The 16,225-nt window shown below is 39.4% G+C and overlaps 1 protein-coding gene across 1 annotated transcript; it reads right to left on the bottom strand.

Annotated features, from left to right (window-relative positions):
- Nucleotides 1-2,265: 2,265 nt before the first annotated feature.
- Nucleotides 2,266-11,105, bottom strand: LOC135480413 (mitochondrial adenyl nucleotide antiporter SLC25A24-like). The gene is given in 15 exon segments (XM_064760243.1): nucleotides 2,266-2,618; nucleotides 3,388-3,532; nucleotides 4,046-4,213; nucleotides 5,208-5,297; nucleotides 5,299-5,322; nucleotides 5,596-5,655; nucleotides 5,657-5,749; nucleotides 6,477-6,562; nucleotides 6,565-6,604; nucleotides 6,606-6,635; nucleotides 7,663-7,694; nucleotides 7,697-7,773; nucleotides 8,358-8,445; nucleotides 8,593-8,719; nucleotides 10,980-11,105. Coding segments are annotated over 15 exon segments (1,362 nt in total). The 5' UTR covers nucleotides 11,094-11,105; the 3' UTR covers nucleotides 2,266-2,430.
- Nucleotides 11,106-16,225: the final 5,120 nt, after the last annotated feature.

The following is a 16,225-nucleotide window of genomic DNA, read 5'->3' as shown; positions in this document are numbered from 1 at the left end:
CTGACACATGAACACCAGTCTGTATGATAACATGCAAATCTTGCTTTAAAACATGAATTTCAATCCAGTAGTTAAACCACCCCTGAATTTTCATAAAACCAGTTTTTACCAGAGAATGTGCTGCCTCAGAATTTCACCTCCACTTGTAGCTTTATTGAACAAATGTACCATATAATTCAAGAAGAAATCTGAGTCAGCATCATAGGTATAAGAACTTGTATCACACCTATCTACTGACAGAATATACCGTCTTATATACTTACATACAGTGCCTCACCAAAAAAAAAAAAAAAAAAAAGCTTGAACTATTACATGTATAATAATATCACTAACATATTACCCAACATCAAATGTTTGTTCATCTAATTTGTTCATTGTTTTTTTTCTGGTCAGCATTTGATCGACTTTTCTTAAATATCTCTACGACAACACGTACATCCTTTTCTACAAAACACTGTTAACAATTGTCCTAAAACAACAGTGTCTCAACTTCACAACCATAAAATTCACCAGATGAAATATATTTTTAAACAATCTTGGATACAGGTATGAAAGTAATTACAAATTACCATAGTAATACTTTTACCCTTGGGTAGGCATACGACACTTTGGCAAGCTTAAGGTTTGATGGGTTGTAAATGGTACGGGCTAGGGAAGAGGTGTGGAGGGGGGGGGGGGGGGGGGGGGGGAGTGCAGAGTTAGTGTGGTGGGCTGTGGTATCTGTTTGAAGGTGGTCAGGTCTAACTGTACCAGATATTTTGCACAGAGAATTTTACCTTTGAAGTTTGGATTTTGAAACTAAAGTACATAAAAATTAAAAAAATTAATTCGCGAAATAGTATAAGGAAGTGGCAAGAGGCCTTTTAACATATAATATGAAAGGTGAGATGGTTCGGCCATTTCATAAATCAGTGAGATCAAAGTAACAGGTGATGTCACTGTGTCGCCAAGATGACACAATAAAAAGAGTGTGTTGTTCTGTTGGCTTGTTTCACAGATTCCGAAAATTATAGATCATTAGAATCTTTAACATATCAAAATATGGTATACATATATTCATGTAAAATGGTTAGTAACCTTTACAGTAACACATCATAATGGCACATGAGAAGAATTTTGACCTTCTCATTTACCAGATCCCCGACTTTGACCATTGGTTGACACTGACATGTAGGAAAAAGGGTAAATGACTGCGAACTCACCACCCCCCACTCCGTACTCCACCCCACCCCCTGCCTTCCCCTTGAAAATGGCAAATACATGTCATCACAATTCCCTTTTGATACTTAAGATACCTTTTTAAGATGAAGAAAACCCATTGAATCGGGCAAAATGAGCACAAATTTAGGTCAGTAATATGCAGTAATACCCCTTACAGACATCAGGTGTACACCTCAGTGCGAGGTATAGATGAGGTATACATGGGGTAAATGCCTCATGCACACCTTAGTGCGAGATATAGATGAGGTGTATATGGGACGAACGCCTCATTCACACCTTAGTGTAAAGTATACATAAAGATGAGGTGTATGTGAGGTGTATGCCTCATGCACACCTTAGGTATAGATGAGGTGTACACCCCACCTATATTATCCTGCCACAATTACACCTCAGCCATATGCGTACACCTCAGATATACCTCAGGAATTTTGAGCAGTGTTTGAATATGAGATAATGTACCACAAATACACCTCAACAATACTGAAAAAATCAACTCAGATGTACCTCAGAAATTTGAAAATATGTACATTAATACATGTATGTGACTTGGAAGAATGCCACATACAAGAAAGCTAAAACACTGCACAACTGATCCATATTAGATCAGCACTAAAATGTAACAGTCCTTTATATAAAATGTTTAAAAAGGTAAAATATAGGTGAATATAGCAATATTCAGTATGAATATTGTAGGTATGCTAGGATTTGATAGCGTGAAGTTTCCTATTTCCGAACACTTTTTAGTAGTTCTGCTGCAAAAAGCTGTGATAAATGCAGTATGCAGGTATTTACATGTAAATATATATATATATACCTTGACATTATGAAGACGAACAATAAATGCCTAAGAGCTGCTCAACATTATACATTGTTCAAATCTCGCACAGGTCATAAATGTAAAACAGCTGCTAAAACATCTGTGAATACAAGATATAAATACAAACGCAAGATATAAACCTTAAGAGCCCATGATTGGCACTTGGGTTCTTTAAAGTCACTTTCAAAAGAAAAACATAAAAACAGAATTCAGATAATTAATACATTACAAGATGATTCCATTTAGGATGCGATGGATAGCGCAATTTTTTGATGAAAGTAGTACCTGATGTTTTGTTTGATTCTTAATACAAAAAGTCAAAATAAAAAGAGTGCGTACAGATAATACTACCTTAAAGGAATACATTTTCTTGTTATACCCAGTTTACCATGTTATTTCGGATTGATCCCGAGATACTTTCGTGATCTTTCGTAGACGACGTAGCTTATACTAACTGCCGGCGCCACCTTTAGGAAGTTTGGGGCGATGCCGCGGTACAGTCCTCTTGGGCCGTCCTCTTTCAGGATCTTTGTGAACATGCTGACCATGGTGTCCTTGGCAGCAGAACCACCACCAGCAGCTGTGGAAGAAAAGATCACAATATCATTCCAGAGAAACCAACACAGTGTCATTAAACACACAAGCATAAATTTGCAACAAAAGCAACATCCGGCCAAAAGTCAATGTTTTCTTGCATTTCAATCAATCATTATGTGAATGTTAAAAGATACAATGTCAAAAATTTGATCACCAGTACAGCTGGAGAGACCGATCGCCCGACAGATAGACAGTGACAGCCAGGGAGAGCAATGTATGACTTCTCTTGGTTGTTTCCTTGGATTCAGAATCGTGAAGATAGTCACACAACCATTTTTGTAATCATATCATGGTATCAATCGACAAAAATTCAAGGATGATTTGGCGATGCTGGCTTTGAGATTTCTACACTTCAAATGACTTAAGGAATTTCTACACTTCAAATGACTTAGGGAATTTCTACACTTCAAATGACTTGGGGAATTTCTACACTTCAAATGACTTAGGGAATTTCTACACTTCAAATGACTTAGGGAATTTCTACACTTCAAATGACTTAGGGAATTGGTGCATACAAAATAGAAAGACGGGTTCCAGATGTAAAGGTCAGTGAAATTGTCCACGTGAACACAGAGGTAGCCGCTCAGGGCTCAACATAGTAAGAGCCCTGTACACCACTGGGCTAACCCTCTGGTCTTGCACACCAAGTGAGGAAGCACTTTGACTCTATCAGTATTTCCAGGCCAAGTATCTTTTATGACTGTTCATCATATAGCTGACGAGGCTGACTTGAGAGTTTCCTGAGGACTAACCTTGTGCCTGTAGCCTTGTCCTGACTAGAGCAAGCGGGTAACTGGCAAACTGACCACATGTACTACTGGTTGTTCCGCAGGCTAATAACACCATGATATTGGGATCAGTGTTCTTGTTTCGCTCCATGTAGAATCCCTTCAGAGTCTACAACACACAGAAACAGGGAAGGAATGAAAGCAGGATGTAAGGCATGAAAACATCACATAAAACCTTAGAACATTACATGTATTACAGTACACATGAAAATAAGGCATCAAAACTTCCCTATAGATTTATCCCTGAAATGAAACGACTACTAGGGGCTCAATCATACATTTATATTGTCTTTTATGTGTTGCTAAGTCTATGTTGCTTACATACGTTGCTGGGCCTATGTTGCCTTTTAAGCCTTGTTATGTTTATGTTGCCTTCTATGTGTTGCTATGTGTATGTTTGGTGTATGTTGCTTTCTATGTGTTGCTATGTGCCTTTTATGCGTTGCTATGTGCACGGTGCCTTTTGTGTGTTGCTATGCATGATGACTCTTCCTGTCAAATCGAATGAATGAAGGAATAATTAGGCCTTCCCTACTCACAGATGATACCTGCAACCCACATTTAGAAATTAAAAAAAGGGCATGAACTGGACAATAAATAACAAGAAAGTAGGTAGACCCACCTCATATATGGCCAAGTCAATTCCAGCATACGGAATAATACCGAGTATGTTGGGTAGGTAACCTCTGTAGAAGGCTTTCAGTCCCTCTTTCTTGTAAATCTTCATAGCACAGTCAAACATGCCATTATACTGTCCCGTTTTACGCAAGGCCAGGCGTGTTTTCATCACCTGGACAAAAACAGCTTATGATTAGTGCTTGTTTGCAAAAATAGCAGAATAAACATCAGGGTTATTAATACCCTAAATGGTCACAGAATTCAGCCACAAACACAGCACATGCTTTGGCATATTAGAGTGTTCTGATCTCAAAAGTAAGATTTGAGCATTTATTTCTGCTACAATTACATATACATTGGCTAAAATGAGCAGACCGAGTGTCCCAAAATTTAGAAAAAATAGCGTATTTCATTAATTTCTACAAAGTTAAAATGTTTTCATGAATAAATAAAACATTTCAGTCTACAAAACCTCATGAATTATGTTCATAAATTGCTCCAAAAGTTACATTTCACACGTCAAATTTGTTGAGGATTTAAGGTACATTCTTTTCTTCCTGGAGGCAAATAAGGTACATTCATACAGAATGCCAAATCAGTAATCAAATCAGTGTTTTACGCCGTACTTAAAAATATTTCAAGGTGGAAGGAAACCGGGTAGAGCCTGGGAGAGACCCCTCACCATCTGCAGTATGCTAGATGGCAGACCTTCATGCGTACGACTGGAAAGGAAGCCAGCATAAGCTGAAATTTTAAACTCACAATGACTGTTTTGACCCCAGGTTCCTGTTAGTGTGCTGTGTTAGCACACTAACCAATGGGCCTTGAAATCATATAACCCCAGATCTGCCAGCAACCTGGGGACGGTCCTGGGTTTCCCCGGGACTCTGCCAGGTTTCCTTCTACCATAATGGCTTGCCACCGTTGTATAAGTGAAATATTCTTGAGTACGGGCGTAAAACAAAATAAACATAACCTTATAAAGGCCGTATACATGTATCTTTCTCAATGACACAACATGATATAACCAATGGCAAAGTTTCACTGGACTGGAAGGATGAATTTGGGCAGCAACAGCAGAATATATTTGTTTTCATGAAGGTTTCATAGAATTTTCACTATTTCTACACAAGCGTGTGCATTCAAAAATCAGTGCACTGACTGACCTCCATGGGGTATATGATGGTCTGCGATGTGGCCCCAGCGAGAGACCCTGAACATAGCCTCTCTATTACACCCAGCTCCTTCTTTCCCCCCTTCCCCACGCATCAATGTCTTGATCTGAAACAACAACAACATGGCATATAAGCAAATAAACAAATAAGCACGTATATACATCTGCAGTTTTCAGCAATATACTTCCTATACTCCTCACAGTGAGGGAGCTGTTCACATTACTGACAAACACCTCTTGTTATACCTGTGCTACCCCCTGCATTTGACCTTCAAAACTTCTGTTTGTAAAGATGTTCAACCTTGATGTTATTTTCGCATGCTTTCCGCACCCCAATCCCCCCAGATAAAAGCCTTACCCATATTCCCCACCCCACTTACCTGTTCATAAGCCATAAATTTGAGTGCAGTTTCTGGAGCTATTTTCACCACATTCATGCCCGTTTCCTCGCCATAGTGACTTGACTCCGCCTTCCTGTAACATCTGTTTGAAGCCACCTACAATGCTGAGATTGTTGGACTTTGACCCATGCACCTAACAAAGGCAACAACAACAACAATAAATGTCCATTCAACACACATACATATAATATACCCTAATGTCTAACGTTTTCAAAGGTGAAAGAGCAACTTTCATTGAGATTCGCGTACGCTGTTAATTTGATTTTAGAACAAAACTATATCCTTTGGGTTCGCCAATTTTATCAGTCTACACAAAAAATTGCCATCAGAACATGCGCATAACATGAAGAATTACAAAATACAATACACATATACATAAATATACTGTATTTGAACTAAATTTTGGCCCTGACTAAGTTACTCACCATACCTTACTCTGAGAGCTCTTGATTGCTTCTGACTGATAGTAGAAAGGTGTTTTAAGGTTTGCTTGGAATGGAGGACTATATTATAATGGACAATTCACAGTTTCTGCAGGGAAAGTAACATTCTATGACCTTCAACTGCCTTAGACAGGCACTTTTTGGGGCTGAATGTTTAGGCCAATACAATATTTACACGTCTATGTTTTCGTGAAAAATATGTCATCAAATACAATACCGTATGTAAAGGTTTCAATTCTGATTCTGCCTTAAAATGATACTTTTGACACCCACGCTTAAATTTTTGTGAGAAGCAATCAGCCAAACCTCACAGGAAAAATCTTATGTGGCCCTGTATGGCGGACGAATCATTGAGAATCAGGCAAAATGTGCCACTAGAGAAATGACCGACAAAGTTAAATACAAATGTTAACAAACCTGAAGAAGTATTTTGAGACGATCAAGTGGCGCTGTGGAAGTCCGTGAGACAGCCCCCGCCATTCCTCCTGCCACAAGCTGGCGCACCATAGCCCCGTCTTCAGTTCCTTCTCTGTGAAGTCATCAGGGGACAATAACATCTTCACCTATGTCTATTATCTGTCAGGAAGAAACGGTCTGAAATGATTACCTGTCATGCTGATGAATACCATGATACCATGTATTGAATTTATTACAACAGACAGAGTTAGTACACCTGAGTTAGAACACCTAGGCTTCTGATTTCCAGGCACAAAACTCACATTTTCCATGCTACTTGGGCTAAGTATTCTACAACTTACACCAGCATAAAGAAATTTGAAATGATTTAATTTGTAAATTTTCATAAACACAACAGTGCTTCAAGCAATTTCAAAATTACACAAAAACAAATTTCTCCAAGAGAAAGTCAGCACACTACATCATATATACAGTGTAAGCTCAGGTTGATTCTGTTGTCTGTGAAAAGATCCATAGTACAAGGCCTGCAAAATAATCTTTCAATTTCCAGGCTTTTCAAGGTTTTCAAGGCTCCACATGAATCCTGAATAAATCTATACAGAAAAAGTGAGCGGAATGAGCGAATGAGTGAGTGGAGTGCTTGGGGTTTAACGTTGTACTTAACAATTTTTCAGTCATGTGACAACGAAGGAATATTAGAGTGGCATGTAATGCACCTCCTTAATGCAGGACGGATTTCCACCACTCTTTTATCTAGTGCTGCTCCACTGAGACGCCTTACCGAAGGCAAGTAAGCCGCCCCACCTGAGCCATTATACTAATACGGTTCACTGATAGTCATTTCACTATCCCCTTCCTCTTTTAAAATCTTAGGTGTCACTCGACCCAGGATTGACCCTGGTTCTACTGCCTCCCAAAGCGGATGCTCTACCAACTGTGCTATTCAGGCTGGTACAAGAAAAAGCAATGGTTACTGTCGCGTACTTTATCCAAGAAGTAAAAACATTTTTAACTACCTACGTTTATCGCCTCAGCAATAGACATACTGCATGTTTGGTTACAAAATATATTTTGACAATTTTTGTGAGTGTGTGTCCAGTGGGGGGGGGGGGGGGAGTGTAGAGAGAGCATGGGTTCAAATCATAATAAGAAGAAACTAGGACAAAACAACAAATACAGTACTGACACTGGAGTGTCTCCAGTAGTGAAGAATGTCTTGATGTCAGCACCAGGTTGGAACAACAAGAACTCTTTCCATTCCTCCCAGTCAATCTTCAACGTGTGGTTTTTGTCTATCCTGAAAACAGAGACAGGAGACAAATGCAGCCCACACTAACGTAGAGAAGGGGACACAGGGCAAGTTGTGTCCATCAACACACTTCACACATACATTAGCAGATTTATTGATTTATTGATTTATTTCATTGTGCTCAATGCAATGTTCAAGAATTTTTGCTTCAGGCTGATCACACTAGATTCCTAGTTTCCTGTCACCAGTTATATATCCTGCATAGGGATTCTTTATTTCATGTTTTGCCAGATTTCTGCTGCCTGTACCAATTTTCTAAAGTATTTTGTCCATAAACAAGGAATCAGATGTCATTGGCCTTACACATACATGTACCCCATACGTCAGATTCCTGGGTGCAGGACACTTGTGTGCCCCGAAGTAAAACACTGACATTTGTCAGGCGCCTGAAAAGCCTCCTCATTTAAAATTTCTGCCAGACCTCTGAGAGCTGCATATGAGAACCCAGTCTCACTGGTTAAAGGCCAGAGTTGCAGCTGAGTTATTGCTTTATAAACTGCCTGAGCCAGAGAGGTAGATCCTTCACGCTTTCAGTCTGGGCAATAATCTAACAAGTGCACCAACAAACTTACCGATTCAGCAAATCTTCTGCCTCTACATTTGTTATTGCAACGCCAAGATCTTTGAAACACGCGATGATTTCATCTGCATCAATGTTACCTGTCAACAATAGCCAAAAATATGCTCTATTTAAAATTTCTCCTTAATGAGAACCATGACACAAGAGCATGTACTCCTTTCTAGGTGAAGCTTAATCTCTCTTATATTAAAGGTTTACCATGTCTATAAAACATCATGCTGACATACCATCTTTGTTTCTGTCTAAGTTTTCAAAGGCTAGTTTCAGCTCCTTTACGTGTGAACTCATGTACTCTGTGAACTCTTCGATGTCAAGTTCGTCATCTTTGTCTTTGTCAGACACTTCAAAGAATTTCTGGAAAAAAAAAAATGAGAATCAGTATCATAATTAACTATCATAGTGAAGCCTACATGTACAAACATCGAACCTTTGGGGTCAGGCAAAATGGTCAGTTTGAACAGATTGCTAGGCTAATGGACCCCAAAATACTCAATAAAAAATTGATGAACTCAACAAAACATGAAAAATGAACATTCACATGGTGTAAAGTCATCTATTTGCCTAAAATTTGTAACCCTTGAAAATAATACGATATATGATGTGTACACCTAATTTATCAACCTCTTCAACACCCTCTGCGACCAATATTTTGAAACATTCTGAAAGAATGTGCAGAGAAATAATTCCCTTGGTTTTATGAAGCATGCATCATTAGTGAGAGAAACGAATTATTTGTAGCATCATTTTCATAATAATTGTATGCATAAATTTCTGTAAAAAAATGCTTTAGCGGTTGAAAGGATTGAAGATTTACAGTATGCTTTATACAAGTACGTGAACAAACTGATGAAATGATTTGCTGATTGTTTACATGTTAGCCCTAAAGAAGCTACAGGAGGTAAAAGCTCTGGCCATGGGATCACGAAGCCATCTAAGACTTAAGTCAAAACTTCAGTCAACAAATCTGGTATGTTCCTTTCCGTTATTATTACAATAATACTACAATATCCAGAATTTACATTTTCAAGCAAAATTTGGGCCTTGTAACATTAGAAACAACAATTTTAAGGCGATTTGAAATTTTGGCTTAAGTCTAAGATCTTTTCATGATCCCTACAGGCACGGGGCCTGACCCTTAGACAGCCTTCTACTGCACAGATTTTCTCTCAAAGGCAGATAATGAAGTTGCACCTCTAGTGCTTCACGGGTTAGATGGCCTGCATCTAACTCACTGCCGCCATGATATGGCTGAAATACTGCTGTTATGGCGTTACGCCATAATCATTCATTCACTTTAACTCCCCATAAGCAACATTTACATTTCAGGCTGTGCTCTAACAATCGTCACAAAAAGGGCAATCCCAGGCAAATTAGTACCCAGTCACAGACTGTGGCCTTTGAAGTTTTCAGGTTGGAGATGCTGTTTACACCTTATAAAAACAGAGACATTTCAAAGTAACACTTTCTACTTTTTAGTTTTTAGTTTTTTTTTTTTAGTTTATACAATGTTTCTGCTACAAAGGTACTGTGGATGTTAATACAATTTGCAATGTAATTTCCATTAAACAGACATTTAATGTAATGAACACGTCACTGCTCGGTTAAGTCATAGGGTACTGAGTGTAAATTAGCACAAAGATCCAGTATACTGCAAGCTGTCGCGACTTTTCAACTAAAAAAATGGTCACCGTAAGAAATGTTAAATATGGCTTATTTCCTGCAACAAATGTGGACCCAGCAAATGCCAGAAGCACTGATAATATTATCTCTGATGGCAGTAAAATGTTTCTTTCCTAGCTCATCATAATTTATTTATTTATTTAATTATTGGATTGGTGTTTTACGCTGTACTCAGAATGTTTCACTTATACAGCAGCAGCAGTATAGTGGTAGGAAACCGGGATGGCCTGGGGAAACCCCAGACCATCCGCAACTTGCTGCTCCCACATATGGCCTAAGACGAAGCCAGCATGAGCTGGAATTGAACTCGCAGTGACCGCATCGGTGGAAGACTTCTTGGTCATTGTGCTGCACTATCACGTAACCACTAGGTCACAGAGGCGCCCTAGCTCATCATAATGATGTCATATCAAGGACAAAACAACATAACAGTAGAAACCGATAATATACTAACAATGACTCAAGGTACTTCAGCCCCACAGGACAAAAAAATATATGCCACCACCTTATTAGGTGTTAACTTCATAGTGATAAGCAGCACAGATAACACTGCAAGTTCACATCAAGAAAAAAGGTCTAAAGTCGCGAACGCTTTCGTTTTTGTTGCCATGTTGTCTACACACTAGCTTATTGAAAATAAACACAAAATGGATAGACCAGAGTGGGGTTTCCCGGGGCAATAGCCAACGCCCATTTTTCCGAGGTTTGGGTATGTAAACAGAACTTTTTGACGAATATCACATATTACATAAGTGCAAACTCTACATTTCTAAGATTTTAAAAAGACCACTTAATCGTTTAAATTTATCAGCTCTCAATGAGCCGACTTATCCTGTCAGCAGTACAATGTTGTTGTTGTTGCAGTAATTTCTTCAAACTTTTTCGGGGAAACTTTCGGATCACTCGATACTTGTTTGTTTTTTGTTTTTTTTACCTTTGCTTCATCGCCAACCATTCCTCTTTCCTTCAGGGCCTGTGCCAACTCCTTCACGTCTAGACGCCCATCTTTGTTTACGTCCAGCGATTCAAAGAGCTTACGGTACTCCATGGCTTTGGACGCCAGTTTATCGGCAAGGCTCATTTTGTCTGATTACGGCCGTCGGGCATTCAGGAGTGATAGTGGACAAGCCGGTCAGAGTTACGCCCCTTTCCCCAGGCAGCGCTCAAGTTTTTCACCGCTCGTGAGATCGGTAGGCCTTCATGTAAATGAAGATATGCGGTAAACCACACGCCCTGGTATCGACCCTACAGGCGCGGCCACCCTACTGTGTATATAAAGAAGATCCTTCTTTATATAAACACAGTACTCATATAAAAGTATGATCTGTCCTGTATGATCGATGAAAGGGCTAAGAAGTAAACTTCCTCATCTGCTGCTGACGCGTTTCAGCTCGCGCACGCGCACCCGCACGCGCACTCCAACAGCGCTGCAGCGTCCTAATGTCTTGTGTATTTATAGCACATGTAAGTTCATCGAGCACGAATCCTGTCTTGAGAAGCACATGTAGGCCTACCCGAAAGCTAAGCTGGACGTTCTTACCGTAACGCCCAGCTTCGGTGAATATCGGGGACTATTCTATATGTATACAATAGTCTCAGGTCATATGAACTTCAACGTGGACAGTTTCACTGGCTCGAACCCTGCCTTATTTTTGCTATTCACCGATTCCCTAAAACTCCCGAAATGTTATATGTCAAAGCCAGCATTGGTAAACCACCTTTCAACAGTAATCCAGCCGTTTAAACTTTCGAATCGGACAACTCAAATAAACGTTTGCCATGTTTGGAATTTTTTTCAAATGGTGGTCCTCCACCAATGCGGTCGCTGTGAGTTCAAGTCCAACTCATGTTAAATTTTCTTGAGCCCGGCGTAAAACACCAATCAAATAAATAAATAGATAAATAAATAAATACTTTGTTTTTACTTTGGTGATCGCTGTATAGGACACGGACGTGAGAGTTCAATCCCGGAATTGGCTAGGGATTTTGTACTTGTGGCCACTCGCTCAGTGTAACGTACGTTGAAGACCGCTTGTTCCCATCACTGAGGTGATGTACACCACACATCAGTAGGCCTACGTCACACATCAGTTCGTCACACGTCAGTATACGTCACATGTCGGTCAGTACGTCATCCGTTGTGTAGTTTAATTAACCCGGCCACTCATCGTTTCTTATACCCCCTATGCATAAAACTAACCACGCTGTACGCTGAAAAAATTCTTGATTATGGCGTTAAACACCATTCAAAAAAATACTTAATTAGCCAAATTTTTTGTTCTCAATTATTATATTGGTTCCCCAGGATCAATATTTTGGTTTCAATTTGGCAAGTTTTCAATTTTCAATTCTTAATTTATACTAGTTCCCCATCAGGCTAACGGGAATAGACATAATCTGTTACCGTTACATGTGTTACTGTGAAAATAGGAAGAGATCATTTACCTTATCAAGTGATCGATCACATATCTGTATACCCCTCGGCTGTATAACGTATGTGACCCAGTAGGCATTTCTATGGCCTTGCACTTAAAGATCGATGGTGATACCCCTCGCTTTCAACCAATATATGACACACACATGTGGAAAGTTTGCCAGTTATTTCATAATTAAAAGTCGGTAGTTCCTCCGGGCACCGGTTTCCTCCGTTCACAGATTTCTTCCGCCCATCGGTTTCCTCCGGGCACCTGGAGGAAACTGGTTTTTTCCGTTCAAAGATTTCCTTCGGGCACCGTTTAACTCCACTTATGAAACCCACTCGTCGTATTTATATGTGAAATATTATATAGTGTAGCGCCAATAGTGATAAAGGCATTATGACCTATAAAACCGCAACTTGTAACAAAATTAAAGCAAACTTGATTGGAATTAACCTGCACTTCAATTTTCGGTGGTTTCCTCCACCCACTTGACTTCTTCAGTTAAATAAAACTCAAATAAATCAGCCTTTGCCTTGAAGGCTTTCTATGTGATGTACAGGTTTTCTCTGCAATTAAAATGTAGTTACCTCTGTGATAGAAACAATTTCCCCACGGTGTAAATACCTTTTCACCAAGAAGGTTTCCTCGGCGGTGGAAATACTTTTGTCCGCGGAGAAAACGATTTTATTGCAATGTAAATATTTTCTCTGCTATGGAAATTTTTTTTCACAATGCAAAACGTTTCTCTGCGGTGGAAAGGCGTTCTATACGCGGTATAAACGTTTCCTCTGAGGCTTTCATCCGCGGTCAAACAGGTATGTCGTGTAATAGGATGGTTTTCTCCACAGAAATGATATTTGCGGACTCGATCGCCGAACAGAAATCGGCGGATTATTTCAGCGCACACAGGCCGATTTTTATCGGCGAAACCGTTTTTCCTCGGGGAAAAAGTCGGGAACTGGTGTGTGTGCAATAGTTGCAGACACACTAGGCAGCTTTTTCCTTGGTCAGTGTAGGTCATATCATGTGACCTAGTAAATAATGTGACACAAACAAAATGTCAGAGGTCAACATAATTCCGTGGTGTTTGATTGGTCATCTTGATCGTCTCTAGCGCTGAAATTCGCTGGAGTGAACACAGTACGCGCGGGACAGGGTAGAAATCACCGGTGTATTTCTTCGCTAGAATCATACATGCTTGATACAAGCGAATTTTTTTTTCTCAGAAATTCATAAAATACGCCTGTACGGACGAAAAAATCCGTCAACTCTGTTCCCTAGCCAAACGGTTTCAGCGCTGAGAAAATGTTTACGCTGCGGAGAAAACTTTTCTGGGATGGCACATAAATATAAGCGTCATGTCCACCATTCATATACCATTCGAAGTCCGTAAAGGCGTTCCAAGTCGATAATGGCAAGATCCATTTCCAAGGATGTTAAAAGCCCTCCTTACATTCAGGACATTAAAATTGTGCACATACAATTTCTGTTCGTGCTTCGTTTTTCATTTTCTCACATTTATGTAGCCATTTACAAGGGAATGCGGAATGCGTGTGTCATACTTGTGCTTTATATACAGTTGGTTTGCGGCCTTTCACCAGAATGTGGGAAGCGTGTATCATGTCGGGGTGTCGCGAGAGAATACGACAAGATCCACACTGGCTTACTCTTCATACCCTGTGCATATCGTGTTGAAAGTGGTTTTTCAAATCACAACTGGGACAACAACAAAGTTCTGCCCGAGTTAGGTAATATACGGAAGAACGCCGACCTCTGAGAATCTGTCTTCAGCGTTCTGCTAAGAATCTGTCTCCAGCGTGCTGCTACTTATGTACCAGCTTTTCTTTTTTTTCAGGGATTCCTGCAGTTTTGGAGTCGAAAGATGAAAGGAGCACACAGATCGGTTACTGAAGAAGATAACTTTATCCTGAGGCTATAGACAAAGGGATACAAAAGAAAAACTAAATGTTTATTCGACAGACAGACAGAAAGACAGACAAAGAAGAAAAGATAATGATTTTTAGCAATTCACGTCCATAGTTTTTAACTCTGCGACATCTCTGTAGATGTATTTACCTGGAATATACACGTATAATACGTATACTTTAAAGTTCTTCAGACTGTGGCGCTAAGCGATGCTCAGATAAGTAATACTAAATAAATAAATAAATAAATATGAGAAAGCCGACGCCTTTATGTTCAGTATATACGGGTAAGTATATACTGCATGTTTGGCCAAAACGAAGTTCCGTAGATTTCGAAGGCTGTACATCCATGCATATAACTATGTACTAATAAGTAGACTATGTACGATACCTTATATTGTCCTATATATTTAAGTGTGTGTGTGTAAACGCTGTCCAATCAGCGGTTGTGATACATGTACGATAACGGCCGTGGTGAGCACGGGCCATGTAGGCTGTTCAGCGTGGAGAGATTCTGATGACTTGTTCCTTTAACTGTAGAAAAGCATCAAGTACATAGGCAGTTCTACTCTATTTAAAAGTACGAGAGGGCGGCTACACATAGCCTTGTTGGCTGAGCACCGGTGGTTGAGGCAGAGCGCAATTATACTTGACGATTTTGTAGTGAAGGCTTATAGGTGGAATAACAAACTCTTCTTACTGTTTGCACTAAGGTAGGCCAGTGTGGTTATCTAACAATGCGTGTTGTCTGCAGGAGAGTTATCATCTAAACATCTTTTAAGATAGCTCGTGTGTATATGGTTTACACTAAAAAAAAAATAATGTTAATTTTAACAGAAAATCTGTTGTCTGAGTGATGCTATAGAATGTATGCTGCTATTGCAGTAGATTGTCAAATCTAACACACATATTCAATTAATTCACCGTAAAGCTTCTTTTAAACTAACAGGATGTTATGCTGAATAAGGCAGAATATTGTGCTATAATTATAACTGAATACATTCTAGTATCACTCAAGCAACAGACTGTATGTTAAAATTAACAGTTTTTGAGTGTACGAACTGCGTGTATAGTTAGAAAACGCACATATATTTTAAACCTGTACTCTTTAGATTCTTTAAATGAATTTAGTCAGGCTTGACATGTAATACTTTCCACTTTTCGATCTGTTTTCAGTTGGATTTTAAACAGCGTATATATTTTATGAGATCTGTATGTTACATAGACTAATAGCATTTTGCGTCCAGGCAAATAAGACTGGTTATTTCAGTGTTAATATAAGGCACTTTTTGCCGCTCCGTCTACCGGTCTATAGTTTATAACAGTACGCTAGCTACAGTTCTGTATCAAGACCCTACTCATATGGAACGCCAGGCGAGTTCCACAGCGTATGTAGTTTTCTTTTTTTTCTTTGCGCCTGATGCCTCCTGTGATACAGCAGAAAACCATTTTAGAAGTGGAACCAGATTTATATACCTATGTTTCTCTCAGAAGAACTCTTGTGGCATCACCTGTGTAATGTCTGGATGGTTTATAGCTGTTAACCGTATATGATATGGGTTTATTTACGGAGGGGGGTAGGGGAGCTTCACATTGGTTTCATCACTCCTCACGTGATTCGTCATGTGATTGTCACTGGAACTATTCAAGGTGTTTATTTATTTATTTCATTGTTGATACAAGAATTTTTGTCACATACAAGAATTTTTATGGCGGTTAATGTCATGGGTTGAGGAAACCCGGATTACCCACAGGGAAAACAAAAGGGCTACTTTTCTAAGAATTGAATAAGGAACCCTGACCATTAATGGTAATTATTTAAAGTGAACCGAAAT

This window comes from Liolophura sinensis, chromosome 13 (genome assembly GCF_032854445.1).
Source record: "Liolophura sinensis isolate JHLJ2023 chromosome 13, CUHK_Ljap_v2, whole genome shotgun sequence".
NCBI classification, from domain to species: Eukaryota; Metazoa; Mollusca; class Polyplacophora; order Chitonida; family Chitonidae; genus Liolophura; species Liolophura sinensis.
The sequence above is the reverse complement of the archived record's forward strand: the minus strand, read 5'-3'. Positions and strand labels throughout refer to the sequence as shown.